The sequence below is a fragment of the Camelus bactrianus genome, chromosome 8 (genome assembly GCF_048773025.1).
Source record: "Camelus bactrianus isolate YW-2024 breed Bactrian camel chromosome 8, ASM4877302v1, whole genome shotgun sequence".
NCBI lineage: Eukaryota > Metazoa > Chordata > Mammalia > Artiodactyla > Camelidae > Camelus > Camelus bactrianus.
In genome coordinates this window covers 23,105,384-23,119,586 of record NC_133546.1, presented here as the reverse complement: position 1 = coordinate 23,119,586, position 14,203 = coordinate 23,105,384, and the positions used below count along the sequence as shown (strand labels likewise).

At 36.8% G+C, this 14,203-nt stretch overlaps 1 protein-coding gene across 8 annotated transcripts in view; it reads right to left on the bottom strand.

Annotated features, from left to right (window-relative positions):
• NHSL1 (NHS like 1) overlaps positions 1–14,203 on the bottom strand; it is a 214,859-nt gene that overhangs the window by 12,120 nt on the left and 188,536 nt on the right. For 6 of the 8 annotated variants that reach the window (XM_074368275.1, XM_074368280.1, XM_074368276.1 and 3 more), the window contains 2 exons: positions 8,716–8,908; positions 4,351–4,482 (listed from right to left, as the gene is read on the bottom strand). In XM_074368275.1, the coding sequence (XP_074224376.1) occupies positions 4,351–4,482; positions 8,716–8,908 (325 nt within the window). The remainder of the gene's footprint in view (positions 1–4,350; positions 4,483–8,715; positions 8,909–14,203) is intronic. The other 2 variants (XM_074368277.1, XM_074368278.1) reach the window with 1 other exon arrangement.

Sequence of the window (14,203 nt, the reverse complement as noted above, 5' to 3'; positions counted from 1 at the left end):
CACATGTCTCTGACTGGATAGAACAGCTCAGCCAAATAGCAAATGGCGGCAATGTTCTTGTATCAACCGCACAGGAGATGTCGCCCTACAAGGAAGGCTGCCCAGCATAAGGCCCTTTCCCTTACTGTGGTGATGGAGAATCATTTTTGTATTTGCATCTTTGGTAGAGAGGATCTATTTCTTCCTCCTCCCCTCTGCTAAGCACGCTTACTGCACATAGACACTCACACGTGTACCTATGATGTTCTCCCTCAGAAAGAGGGGAAGTGGGCAAAAGGGTAGAAACAGAAGAAAAATCTACTTTAAGGTAAATAAAAGGTACGAGTTTTGCAGTTTAGTATTTTAGAAGGTGGGGGGTTGATCTGTAAGACTGTATCAGTTTGCAGCAGCTCAATTCCAAACATTCAAGATATCTTATTCCATTCTGAGATAGATTTTGATATCTTTTTCTTTCAAAATTATAGCAATTTGTACATGGGGTCAGTGGTAGATTATTAAATGTCTTTAAGGGCCATAAACAAAGTCGTGAGTCTCTTAGGTAACAATTTTGTGTGTGAAACCATTCTAGGCTTCTGAAAATGGGAATACAGCCATTTCTTCATCAGCCATTTCTTCGCCCAATAAAACTTTCTTATTAAAATAGCAATGTTTTTCTAAAGACCTTAAAAATACATAAAAAAACCCTCATGTATTATTTATTGTAGGGACCATCATCAAAGTTCTGTTCCCAAAACAGATCCTCCAATATTTTCACAGTACAAAAAGTGTGACAATATTACAGGACAGAGATAAATGCTATCCTGATTAAACAACAAGAATTGCAAAAATGGAATTACTAACAAATATAGACCACTCAGGTCACTGTTAAAAACCTTGATGGGATTTACCCTATTTTAAAATAATTACATATTTTTTCTTTTAGTTATTATGTAATACTATAAGGGATGTCCAATTAAAAAAATAGTATGTAATCAAAAAGGACAGAAACCTACAAGTTAGCTTTATTTAAAGTTTAGTGTATGAATTTTTTAAATGTCTTGTCAGGTCTAAAGTAGTGTTCTTAGTACAAACCAGCAAAAATTATTCAGAAGGGAATTCCTTCAAATAAGGCCTTATCTGCTTGGGGAGTATATACTAGAATAAGTTCCAAGTATCCAAACTACTCAGTAGCCAAACATAATTATATACCAACAAAATAATTTCATCTAAAAGATAGGATTCTAAAACATGAAACCTCGTAACAGGTTGTTCAAATACATTTCTACGTACACTTAAGATGAGAGTAAAGTAAAATTCAGAAATTTTGCCTGAGTTATTTAAATGGAAGGCAACACAACATTGTAAAATGATTATAAATCAATAAAAAATGTTAAAAAAATAAATGGAAGGCAACAAATTATAAGCCGTAAATATGCTTTAAACAGAAAATATCATACCTTGATTTTAAAAAATTATATATTGACTAGTCTCTGTGGAGTCCACTACAGATTTTGAAGTAAAAACTGCATACAATTAAGCACAATTAACTGTCGAATTCTGGAAGCATCCCTGGCTAGATTTTAAAAATCCAAATCCAAAGCCCCAGCAACTTGGGCAGTGTTCAGTGGACAGGTTGCATCTTTCCTAGTGAATATCTTCCATATAATCATATTGTTTAAAATTGAATTTGTCTGACACAGCCATCCTCCCCTATGCTTTAAATCTAAAGACTAATTTTTAAGGAAAATATGAAGGTCTGTTTTTGATCATCCTTCGTTAGGTTGTACAGAGCTTTCAAATCAGACACCTTACATATAAGTATAAAATATCAGGAGAAAGGACAAGGTCAAGCCCTGCCCAAGTGAACAGAGGAAGAAAAGATATGATCCAATTTTTTTTTGCTAAGTGTTACTGCATTCAAATACTACTTTCCCTTACTCTGTGCACTAGTCCTTCCCACTAGCCCATCTGTGAAACTAGAGTGGTTGTCTAATTGTCTTTGAAAAACCAAAACAAAACAACTTAGATAGCTGTTAGTTACAGCCACTTGGATTGCTACAGATGTTAGCTGGCTGTGTCTAACTTGGATAGTAACTTGGCTGTGTCTCAGTTGACCTCCAGTGGTGACCCAGGTCGTGTCACCGACTGTGCAGTGACATCAACGGTCTCCCATCTGGCAACCCTCCCAACACAGACGACGTGGGGAAAGCGACTTTCCTCTGTTACGGGTGAAAGAGAAATGAATGTGGGCCCAGAGACTCTACCACTGGTTTTAAAAATATTAAAATTACAGAAGATATGATTCACCTAGCTGGTCAGAGCATTCCAGTAAGGTCAAAGAGGCAACTGAGTTACTGGCTCCATACTGGTTGGGTTCAGTCATAAAAGTGGTAAAAGTTCCTAATTCTGAGGTTCTAGAAGTCATATTACATACAGACAGATAGATAATTCATATTTAATACTTATGTGTATGTATTTTTATCTAGGTCAAACTATTAGACCCTTTGCACAAAGCCATCCCAAACCTACCCATTTTGATTGGAAAGCCACTTAAATGTTTGAAACACCAACCTTGTTATCTTACAAAGGGCTGCCTTTAAAGTCACTTTTTTAGGTTAAGGCACATCTCCTAAAAAGATCAGTTAAAATATAAATGTTATGTGAGTAATGTAAGAAATTAGCCCATTAACATCTACTGAATGTTCTAGTACAGATTATTTTTTCTCAAATTAGTTAGCTGTCACCTAAAGGAAAGAGAGAGAGAAAAAAAAGAGTCTGAAAGAATGAAATACAGGATACAGAAGCCTGGTCCACTAAAAAAAGCAGCTGTGAGGGCATGAACGAAAGGCTAACTTCATAAACCCTGTGGATGTAATCTTGCTTTTGTTTGTAATAAACCCCTATGTCACGGGAAATGATGAGCACCTGTCTGTCATCTGGGTCACTGGAGTTACCTAGAGCAGAGGAAAGGTGTCGCTATTCTTGTCCCATTGTTGTTACAGTCTGGAAGGCAGAGAACACATACTGTAGGGCTGGATGGTGGTAAGAAAGAAAATGCCAGGTAAAGAAGAGTGAGCCTTGCCTCCCTAATACAGAGCATGTAGGTAGGGATGCTGGGGGACAAAAAAACACATAGGAACAATATCTGTAGCTTCTGGAAACTGAAATGCTACCTCAAAGCGCTGTAACAGATACATCACTGTTGCTAGGATAAACTTATTCTGCCTAAGAGACTAATAGGCAAATCTAGAAATAATGATTTTGAGTTTCTAGAGTATAGCCCTCAACAGCAAACACTAAAAAGGTCAGGTGAAGTAATTATAAGGAATTAAGTCCACAGGTTGGCCAAAGAGAAAAAAGGCAGGTTTTGAGAGACGTACTATTAATTTCCATACAATAATTATAACAGCAGCTATTATGTTTATAGTAGTACCAGGCACCAAGTGCTTCACCTGTAAAAATTTATTAAGTCCTCAAACAACCCTATGAGGTAGGTTCTATTAATATCACCAGCCACAGGTTTTCAAATGAAAAAGGAGACTGAGAGAGGTGAAGAAACCAGCAGGAGGCCACCCAGGGCATAAGTGGCAGGGCCAGGGTTCAGATCCAGACAGCTTGGCACCAGAGTCCCTGCTCTTGGCCTCGGCAGACATTCCTGACAGGCCACGAAGAAACAGGGAGAGGAAGTGAATGTAGACAGAGAAGAAAGAAAGGATCATCAAAAGCATATATAAAGATAGGCAGAAACAAAATGGATGTGTGAATAATGAAGTAAATAACCCTCTCCACCAGCCAAAAGAAATTTTTTGGTTGTTTTCTGTTTTTATCACAGGTTGCAAAATACTGAATCAAAAAGCTGTGGACTAGTTTCACTGGAAGTACCACTGAGGCGTTATCCATCACTGATCACCATTTCCTGCTGTCCTGGTATTTACTAGCTATGCTCCATTGCTGTCTCTTCGATGACAAAATGCCATCAATATTGTCAGTATAACTAACGAAGTCCACATTTATAATCTGAAGTCCTAGAGTGAGCTTTTGGTTTTAAGAAATCTTAAACTGTAAATTTAATTGTGGAGATGCCCACTGTGCAAGGTACACAGAGATGATGACATTATTGTAAATTTCTACCATCCCCGTTGATAGTTTTCATATACACTCTTCCCTTTACCTTCCCATCCAAATTCAATACATCATCTGCTTGGGGTATTAAGATCTGTACCCAATGCCACATTCAGGAAAGAAGCTGGCCCTCTGGGGCACCAAAAGGCTATCAGAATGTATCGATTTTATAAGCACCACCGATGAGGTTAGCGTAGTACTGGTGAGTAGCAATGAGGGGCAACAGAATACAGTTCTGATGAGCCATACCTAGCTCCTTCTGTATGCTGTCAGGGACTCCTGTAATAGTCTTTCTCCTTTTGACTTTCTTCGGTCGTCTTACCAGAGTGTCTGTGTAAATTAGAGACCGCCGAAGGCTGGCCTGGCGATCGAAATTCTCCCCTAATGTAGAGTAGCAGAACAAGCAAAGCAATGTTATTCTCAAGCAAGCTGACACCATGCACTTTCTTCCAGCAGCTCGTTGTAAAATGATAAGAAGGTATTAATAATGATGTTAGCCAGTCAAACGATGATGAATGAATGCTGAAGGGCAAAAAAGGAAGGAAAGCACATTATCGTCATAAGGCTGTTTTCCAATTTCTCTGCATGTGTGTCCTTCCAAAGGAAGCACCTGGAGCTCATTTTCAAATGAGCTGGAGTGGCAAATGCAAACTGGTGACTAACACGCTGGGAGAGTGATTTTACGTAATTTAAAAATGGATCCTTTTGGAAATGTTTCACAAAGGTCTTCTGGTCACCAAAATCACGCTTTGTATCAGCGTGTATGCAGTGCCGTCAGTGAATATATTTGATTCATCCGGTCATCTCCAGAGATGTAATGCCTTGTCCTATGGGATGAAACAAATAATCAAGAATTCTTGCATGAAGAGCTCTTTCTTCAGTCAAGGAGGCTGATAATTTGGATAGACTGTGGTAGTTGCTATGGTGTGAGATACAACGATCATGAAAAAGGAAAAGCCTTATAATGATAAAGTACTTTTATCACAATGAGACCCAGTAGCACTGCTGTTGTTAAAGCTGAACTGCTTCTCGTTGCTTTGTAATCACTTTTTAAAGCTGATCTGAATTCAGACATTTCAGGTAATGTTGCAATCAAACCGAGAATACCACATCCACAGGGCTTTTTGTTTCTTTCTAGTGTATAAGCTGTGTGATTAACACACCATGAGAAACCATAAAATAATAACGTATTGGTTATTGACTGGTCTGCTTTAAATTACTTGCCAGTTTAGTTAAAGAACGTTTTATAGCATCGACCTTGTTAAATGGTTCTTCTCCTCCAAAAGAGATTTTAAAAATACATACATACACACAAAATACATACTTTTATGTTGTAAGAAAAGTATAAAAATTATTTATTCTTTTTAGCAATATTAACACACATTCAAAGTGGGTATATTGTGAACAGTGTATCTTCTATTTTAATAGGGAAAATTGTGACTAGAACCGATAAGGCTCTAACCAAAAACAGGAGAAAAGTGCTGAATGATCAAAACACATTTCACCTACAAAGCAACAAACTTAAATAAATGCTTGCCAGCTTTTAAATGCTTGCAACTTTGTTCCTAATGGAGAAAAACAGAAATGATTTAGAGAAGACACTGAAACACCAGAAGGTACCATCACTGTGACAAAGGGGTCACCATGTACAACAGCATACATGGCTCTTATAAGGGGCAAGTCAGGACTTCAATGGTCTGTTAGTTCCCTGTAGCAGAGGAGAAACATTTTCTTGTATCAAGCCATCAAGAATGGACAAAATATTAATAGACAGTTGCATTTAGTCTTCAGTTTTGCTTTCTAAACAAAAACAAAAGATAAACCACCCAACCTCCAAGGAAATTAAGAAACAAACCGTGAGGATGGACAACTAAGAAACACACCACTAGTGGTGCCGATCTTTCCATCCTGCACTGTGACCTAGAAGGACTGTCACCCCTGTCGGACTATATGTTTTTGGAGGGTAGGGATCATGATCATGTACCTTAGTGTCACCTGTGGCATGCAGCTCAATGCTTGACACAAAGCAGTTATTCAGTAAATATCTATTGAATTGAGAGGAACTGAATTATTCCCCTGCATTGAAAAGTGGCATTAGTCAGTCATGGTTACTACTAAGAAATCCATTTAGCTAGCTCAAACATCAGTACAAAGGCAGTCTGTAAGAACTGTTAAAGTATGTTTACTCTTTCTATTTATCTTCCAGGTGGAAGAGTTGTTATCCCACATGACAGATTATGGAATATACTCATATTTACATTTTATATTAAACGTTTTTTCCTCTCCAACTCTGAGAACATGGTAAGTCCCCACAGGACTATGACTAAAGGGATTAACTCCATTTTCAAGCCGGTGGCTCATTGTGCTAATGTTCTACCTCTATGCCTGGTGAGCATGTCTCTGGATTTGAAATAATATATTCATCAGAATTCTTCCCCCTGCCAAACTGTACTGAAAACCAGAGGACCAGTGTTCATTCAAATACATGAGCACATGACAATGCCCTACAGGAAGCTGCGCTGTTATGTCGAAAGGTCTTCTAGGGCTTTAGAAACGTGTCATTTAAGGAGCAGGAAACGGTATAACCTATGTCAGTTCAACCACTAAAAGTAAACATTTTAATTTAATGCCTCTTTATACCAGAATATTAGAAAAAGTACTTCTTTATGAAATATACGTGTGTATATGTCAACACACAGATCCAGAAAATGGATCAATAAATATGAGGTTAGGTATTAGATTTGCTTTCTACATGTCTGAAAATGTTAATCACTCAATTAAAAGTAAATTGCACTTTGTCATAACTTATATTGCTCATTTCTTTATTGTCATTCACCCTCTCTGTGTGGCATTTTCAAGATCTCCTTTTAAACTCCATGTAATTCATATCCACTTAGTCATCAAACAGGAGAGAATGAAGCTCGAAGAGACTGACGCTGTCTGCTGTTGTGACAATGAATTTCACTGCAAATTATTCTTTATTCCTAAAGCTCTAGTTACTCTGCTTTAAATTGCCTAATCTCATGATAAGGCATTTTACCCTAATTCCATTAAAGACTGTCACATTTCATAGCATGATCTTCTTATCTTACAATATTATTTCAGAGGCATTTAATCATATATAATGTAATTACATTTCTACTGCATTTAATCAATCAAGTCATCTAATGCATTTTCTTGCAGAAAATATGCACCCCTGTAGTTCACTGAGCATTAAGTCTTAAACTTTATTCTGTAACATAGCTACTTAGAAAAAGAATCTTTAAAAAAAACATGAGAATCACATTCAGAAAAATCAACAGTGTTATTTGCAAAGAAAATAGAATAAAATGCCATGCTATTTCTTTAAGGCTTAATTATCAGAAATGTGGGGGAAATGTACATGGAATTTAAAATAATTCATGTACATACTTATTAAATTTCTTCAGGAATTCAAAATAGAGTTTTAAGTGTAATTTTCAAATATCCTGTAAGGTTTTTAAAAAGTCTTCAATAACTACGCAAATGTTTTTAGTCCCTTACAAGTTTCCCAGTGCCATGGCAGAAAGCTTTCTAAACAGCAGCCAAGAGCAATAGCCTAAGAAACATAGCAAAGGTGCTGTGGGTTTTCATCCTAATTTTTTATGAAAACTTATTTTTACTGATCACCTGATTTTTTGGGTTTTTTTGGTTTCAGCCCTATAGGCCATGCTTTGTATGGGCTGATTATCAGTCATAACTATCATCATCTATTTCTCTTGAACACACAGTCTAATGGCAGAAGCTATTAACTCTCTACACATCTATTTTGCATTTTGTACACTCCCTGAACCACTGACCTATCTTCTCTGCAGGCTATGGAAGCAGAACATTTTTGCTCTCTCAACAGCTCTTCTAAGTTTGTGAAATATTGTCTTTGAGCTTTAATTATCATAAATATAATATTCTGAATATAATATTCTGAAAGAACCTGAGTTTCACATTGGGCAATTAGTAATCATATTCCAGCTTAATGTAACATGTTCTAAAATTTTTATACTCAGAAGGAACGGACTATTATTTGATACTTGCAGAATTCAATTTATGGAGATTAAGATGTAATTTTACTGCCCTATCACATTTTTAAAAAGATATAGTTATTATTAATTCACTTGGTATTTTTATTTCCAGTAATTTCTCCCCTTTTCTACTTGAGAAAACAAGAAGGTAAGAAAATCTATCATTCAGAAATATCACAAAACTGTTACTTCTTCTCTTCTATAAATATGAGTTAAAATAGACTTTTAGAAGGAAAACCTAATATTTTCTTATCCAAGATCACATCTAGAGAATGTTCCCATACAGCCAAAATATTTCAAAAAGGCAATTCAATTAAAAAAGAGACACTTTTGATGAATAGCTGGACCACTGACATCACCCTTTGGTGATGCAGTCTTCTAATCTAAAAGCAACAGCTATTTGACATGCACACACACACATATATATGTTTCAGTATTCTCTTCATTAAGCAAAGAACAGGAAGTCAGACCACAGCTATTTCCCTCTGATGTATAAACGACATGCTAAGAGCACATAACAAAAAACCACAGTCACTCTCCCAGGACATTTTGAACCTGTCTGCAGAGCAAAGCATACCGGTTATATTAATAGGAACCACATCAGCCTGGACTGTTTGGGCCTGCTGTCGCATCTTCTCTTCTGGTGTTGGCAAGGGAAGTGACTTGGTCCAGTTGGTTTGAGTATTAAGGTCAGAGAAGTCACTTGAGGTTGGCGTTTTAGGTCTCCTGGTGGAAATAAGTCTTTCCTCTTCCGACGAAGAGACAGAACACTGCAGGGGAAAAAAGTAAGAGAAAGTCATAGTGTGTAAATGCTGGCAGAAACATTTAAAAATATGTTTCGGTTTTTTTTAATTAAAATGATTTGAAGCAAGTTTAAAAAAAATTGATCACATTTAGGAACAGAAGCAATGGTTTGCAAGAGAACTAACTGCTCATCATCTTGAGTGTGACCCGTAATATATGTGATTCACAGAGGCCTTAGTCTCTGAGCCATGAGGACTGCTAAAGGTTTTGCTGACCCACAAAAATCTTTTAAGTTCTTCTTCCTTTTTCTATATTTACTATGATCAGAAAGCTTATGGATTTAGTTTAACATTAGACACCCAGAGAAACACCATGGGTTTGGCCATCAGTTTCTATTTTTATTAAGATTTAGTTTCGCTCAAAGTAATTTCCAGCTTCAATCTCCTTTCCTTTAGGCTCTGACCTCAAGGAACATTTTGAAAATGACAGAGCTATTGTTGTTCAACTATTTGTGCTCTTCTGAAACCATTTATATGGAAAAAAAATCAGTGTGAAATTGTTAAATTATGAGAAGCTGACTGAAGCGCTGCTCCAAGCCTTATCAGAATCCCATGAAAACATTTCTAGCAGTGTCTGTTTTGATACAGATTAACATCCTAACTGGGGAGCCCTCTTCAATTCTTTTCTTCCCATACCATCTTAAACAGCTCAAGGAAGAAGGTTGTTTGGGCAAGCATTTTATGATGAACTTCACCATGGCTTTACGGCAGCTGGTTCTATGATGAGGAAAACTCCAAGAAATCAAAAGAAATGCACTGGTTTCAGGAAAAACAACAAAAAAGGCTAAATGACTTTTGTTGGGAAATGACAGTTTATAATAAACAGAGAGGAATTGCTCTTCAAGTCAAAAGCATTTAAACTACCACCTAAGGTGTTTAAGACAAGTTTAACTTGAGAATGAAAAGTCGATAAACCTTCTGAAGAGGATACCTGTGTAACTAGCACCCAGGTTAGTTCAACAACCCCCAACCACACACCCCTCAAAAGGGTAACTGCTGCCCTGACTTCTAACATCACAACTTCATTTGTCTGTATTTGGATTTCCTCTAAGGGGCATCATACTGTATTTTCTTTTACTTCTTTCATTCAACATTATGCTTGTGAAGATTTATCTATTGCTAAAAAACAGGTGTCAATGTCTTCCTGGATTTAATGCAAGTTTCTAAAAGGACATTAGTAAGACATCTACAGAAATGCACCAGTAAGATATCTCAAACACTTTCATCACTATTTACTGCTATTACCCTTCCTGAAGCTGAGTCCAAAGCTGAGTCTGAAGCTCAGTCCAAAGGCCTGAGTCTATTCACTATATACTTGACAGTTACATGACCTTGGAGCTATTCCTAAACATTGGTGTTTCCTTGGCTGTAAAATAGGGCTATACTCCCTACCTTCCACATCCTACTCTTGAACTTAATGAGATGACAGTTGTCAAAATGTCTACAACTATTAAACGTCACCGATGTGAAAGTGTTGATCACATAAAATGCGACTTCAGGAAAACAGAATTGTGAATTGCCAAGTACCCATTTTTTTTCTTTTATTGCAAGAAGATTAACAAAAATAGAAGCATTGCAGAAATAAAAACAAAATAAATCATATAACTAGACATCTCAATATTTTAGACTTTATATTATTAGTACATAAAATGTGTAAAATGGTAATCTAGTTTCACTGCCACCTAAGGAAAATGTGAAATGTTTGTAATTAAACTGACAAATAAATAGACTCAATTCAGAAGAAGCATATGCTACTGACATCCTATTATGATCCTAAATTGCATTGTATCCATTCATGTTTGATCTGACACTGGTTAAAGTGGTCACAATCCCTATAGATCCCTGAAGGACAAGCAAAGGAATTTTTGAGTCAGCAACAGCTGCTAAGCCATACTGATGTAAATCAATTATTTCCACCCTTTCTGCAGTTGTAACACTTGCATGAGACTTGATTTATAATACATATTATCTACCCTCATGCTGAAGATACACACACACACAAATTAAAATTTATTTTATTTGAGAATTTCATGACAGTATGTGTCAAGGTCACATGCCTGAAGTTGAATCTCAGCCTAGTAAGTTAGTAGGTTACTCTAATTCCCGATGTATACACATAGAAATAATTTTTCAGGCAATCTTGAAATGTAGCACAAATTTCAAAGGCCATACGAAGCAATTCCTAACCAAAAAAGTTTAAAAGAAAAGTAAAGCTTCAGCTTGATGGAGAATAAATAGCAGGGCGACACCCTCAGGGAGGGTTCCCTTTTCCGTGTGACGTCTGCAGAGGGAGACGACAAAGCACTGTTCTATGGTCTGTATCCATCTCAGTGGTGCTCATCAGCCCTTGTAACCTACTTAGCTTCTAGTTAACTGGGAGTGTCAGAATCGATAACTGTCATAATGAAACAGTGCTTCAGCTTAGCCTTGTTGCCACGGGACAATCACCAGGGATTGCTCCAGTATGACAACTGACAATGGTAATCTATTTTATAAAGTGCTCCCTTTATTTGCAAGACAATTTCTCAGACAAGCAGGGCACAGATAAAGTTATACACAAATGGGACTGTTATACAGTGCCACAATCTGCTAAAATTTTGTTTTAAAGTACAGGATGGTATGACTTCCAGAATGATCTGACTCCCATCCCTCTCAGTATTTATAAATACAGCCAGGGCAGAGGGAATAACCTCATGCATCTCAGTGGCAGAACATATCAAAATTACTCCATTAAGATGGATACTCCAATGCTCTGGATTTTTATGTTAGCCTCTTAACTGGTCTCCATGCTTCTGACCTTGTTGTCTACCCTTCCCTCCCTCCATTAATAGTCTACTGTTCAACAAAGAAGCCAGAGGGATTCTTTTAAAATATAAGTCAGATCATGTTACTCCTCTGCACCCTTACCATGACTTACAAGACCCTACATGACCTATGAATGTCCACTGCTATCTTTGACCTCATCACCTATCATTCTATTCCTTATTTATTCTACTCCAGCCACACCATTCTCCATCCAGTCCCTTGCACAAACCATGCACACTCCTGCCTCAGGGCCTTTGCACTTGCTGCTCCCACCACCTGAAATGCTCTTCCCTTAGACATCGTCACAGATAGCACTTTCTTATTCTTCAGGTGTTTAGTCAAGAGTCCTCTTGTTGAGGCCTCACCTGTTCACCCTACCTAAAATTTCAACTCCTCCCCAATATTTTATATTCCCTTCTCTACTTTCTTTTTCCTATTTAGTACATATAACTAGTATATATATTTTAGTTATTTATCTTGTTTTCTCTCCCATGAGAATGTAAGTTCCAGGAGGCTTTAAATGAGAACTACATAGAGAGCTATTTCATAATTTTAGCTAAAAAGGGGTCACCATTTAGTAACTGATTGCTCAGTGCCTTGCCCTGGGTCACAAGCTTTATAGGAATTGGTACCTCATTTAATCTTCACATTAGCTTCATTTTATGAATAAGGAAATGGAGTAAAGCAACTTTACTTTCGGAAAGTTCACAAGTGGGCAACTGGGATTAGAACCCACAGCTGACCCCAAAGCCTCTGCTGTTAAATGGTATAAAATAACAACTTGGCAATATCTTCAATAAGTTACTAAGTTTTCCAATCTGAAAACAAAATCTCCATTTATATCTCTAAGTAAGAGCAAAACCTTTAGAAAATCTACAATAAAGTCATCAGTGTGGTGTAGTGGATGGAACAGTATACTCTGGAGTGAAAAAACAAGAAGTGTCAGCATCCTGGTTCTGTCATTTACCAGCTGGACATTTTGAGCAACTCAAGCTAACCCTAACTTAAATAGTATTATGTTAATGGATCTCTTAATATAGGGTGAATTATTTTTTTCAAATATTGAGTTTAAAGTTGCCTTGCTTTCAGAACTTCAGTGTAGTTTTTAAACCTGTAAACTGGTCAAGAGTGTTCATTAACACCCCATATGCTTGTCCTGGAAGGAATGGACAGTCACAAATGCGACTTAAGAGACCACGATTCCTTGTGTCAAATCACTTAATGTAGAAAGAGAGATCACCTGCCACACCAGCAGTTGTCTTGTGGATTTTGGATGCTAGAAAACCTGCATTTCAGACACTACTAGGTCCTGTCTGGAAATCAGACAAGCTCCCACCAGATGGACTGCGGGGCCTGAAACATGGTCTCTTTGGCAGACAGCCAAGTTACCAAAGAGTGGGTTTAACTGTGAAATACATTTGCTCAGGCTGTTTTTTAAAATTTGCTATGCTTTAAAAAATTAGAAAACCTAATTACAGCCAGAGCTAAACTTGGCATTCATTTACCAATTATTACATAAAAATAGATACAGAACAGGTGAAACTATATAGAGCACCATTCACAAGGAAATCCCCATACATTCCAGTGCTTTTTACAGGACACTTACTTAGTCTGTGGTGTTTTTCTCTCAAGAATTAAGACTCTCATGGGTTGACTCTTGTTTTTTAAAGATTCTAGATAAGTTTCATAAGGTTCCAAAACTTTTGCAGTCTTTTCTGACTATACACTCCTTCTACCTTTATTATACTTAGACAAGAGAGATACTGACTTAATTCTGTTCTCTCCTTAATCCTTTTTTCTCTCTGAACCTAACCACCACCACAAGAAATAGGGGTGGTGGTTTTTACATCCACATTGTTCAATAATTTCACCTTTTCCTTCTCTCCTATTCAGTGTATTACCAACAACCTAGCCTCTTCATCAAGGGCTCTAAACTTTCTTACCACACATTGAATTTTAAAATATTTTGGACGTAAATGATCACATATGAAGTGAACATAAATGTTCAAAGTGATTATGTAATTTCTTATTTTTAATGATATTTTTATTACAATAAATCATATATACAAAGTACATAACATAACATAATGAATATTTAAGAACCCACTACTCAACCCACGACTTAAAAGATTACCAATAATTGCATCTCCCTCCATACTCTTCCCTGCTTCCGCTGAGGTAACCACTCTCCTGAATTTCATGTTAATAATTCCCTTACTTTTTGTTATATGTGTGTATAAATATGTCTAAATTACATATTTAACTTGCTTTGTCTTTATAAAAATGCTACTATTCTCTTTCTAGTGTTATTTACTTACCGTTATGTTTCTAAGACACATCCATGTTGTTGTGTGAGCCTATAATTAATCCGTTTCACTGAAGCATACATTCCATTCCAATACATTCATTTATCCACTTTTTTATTGATGGATGATGGGTTGAAAAAGATGTTCTTTC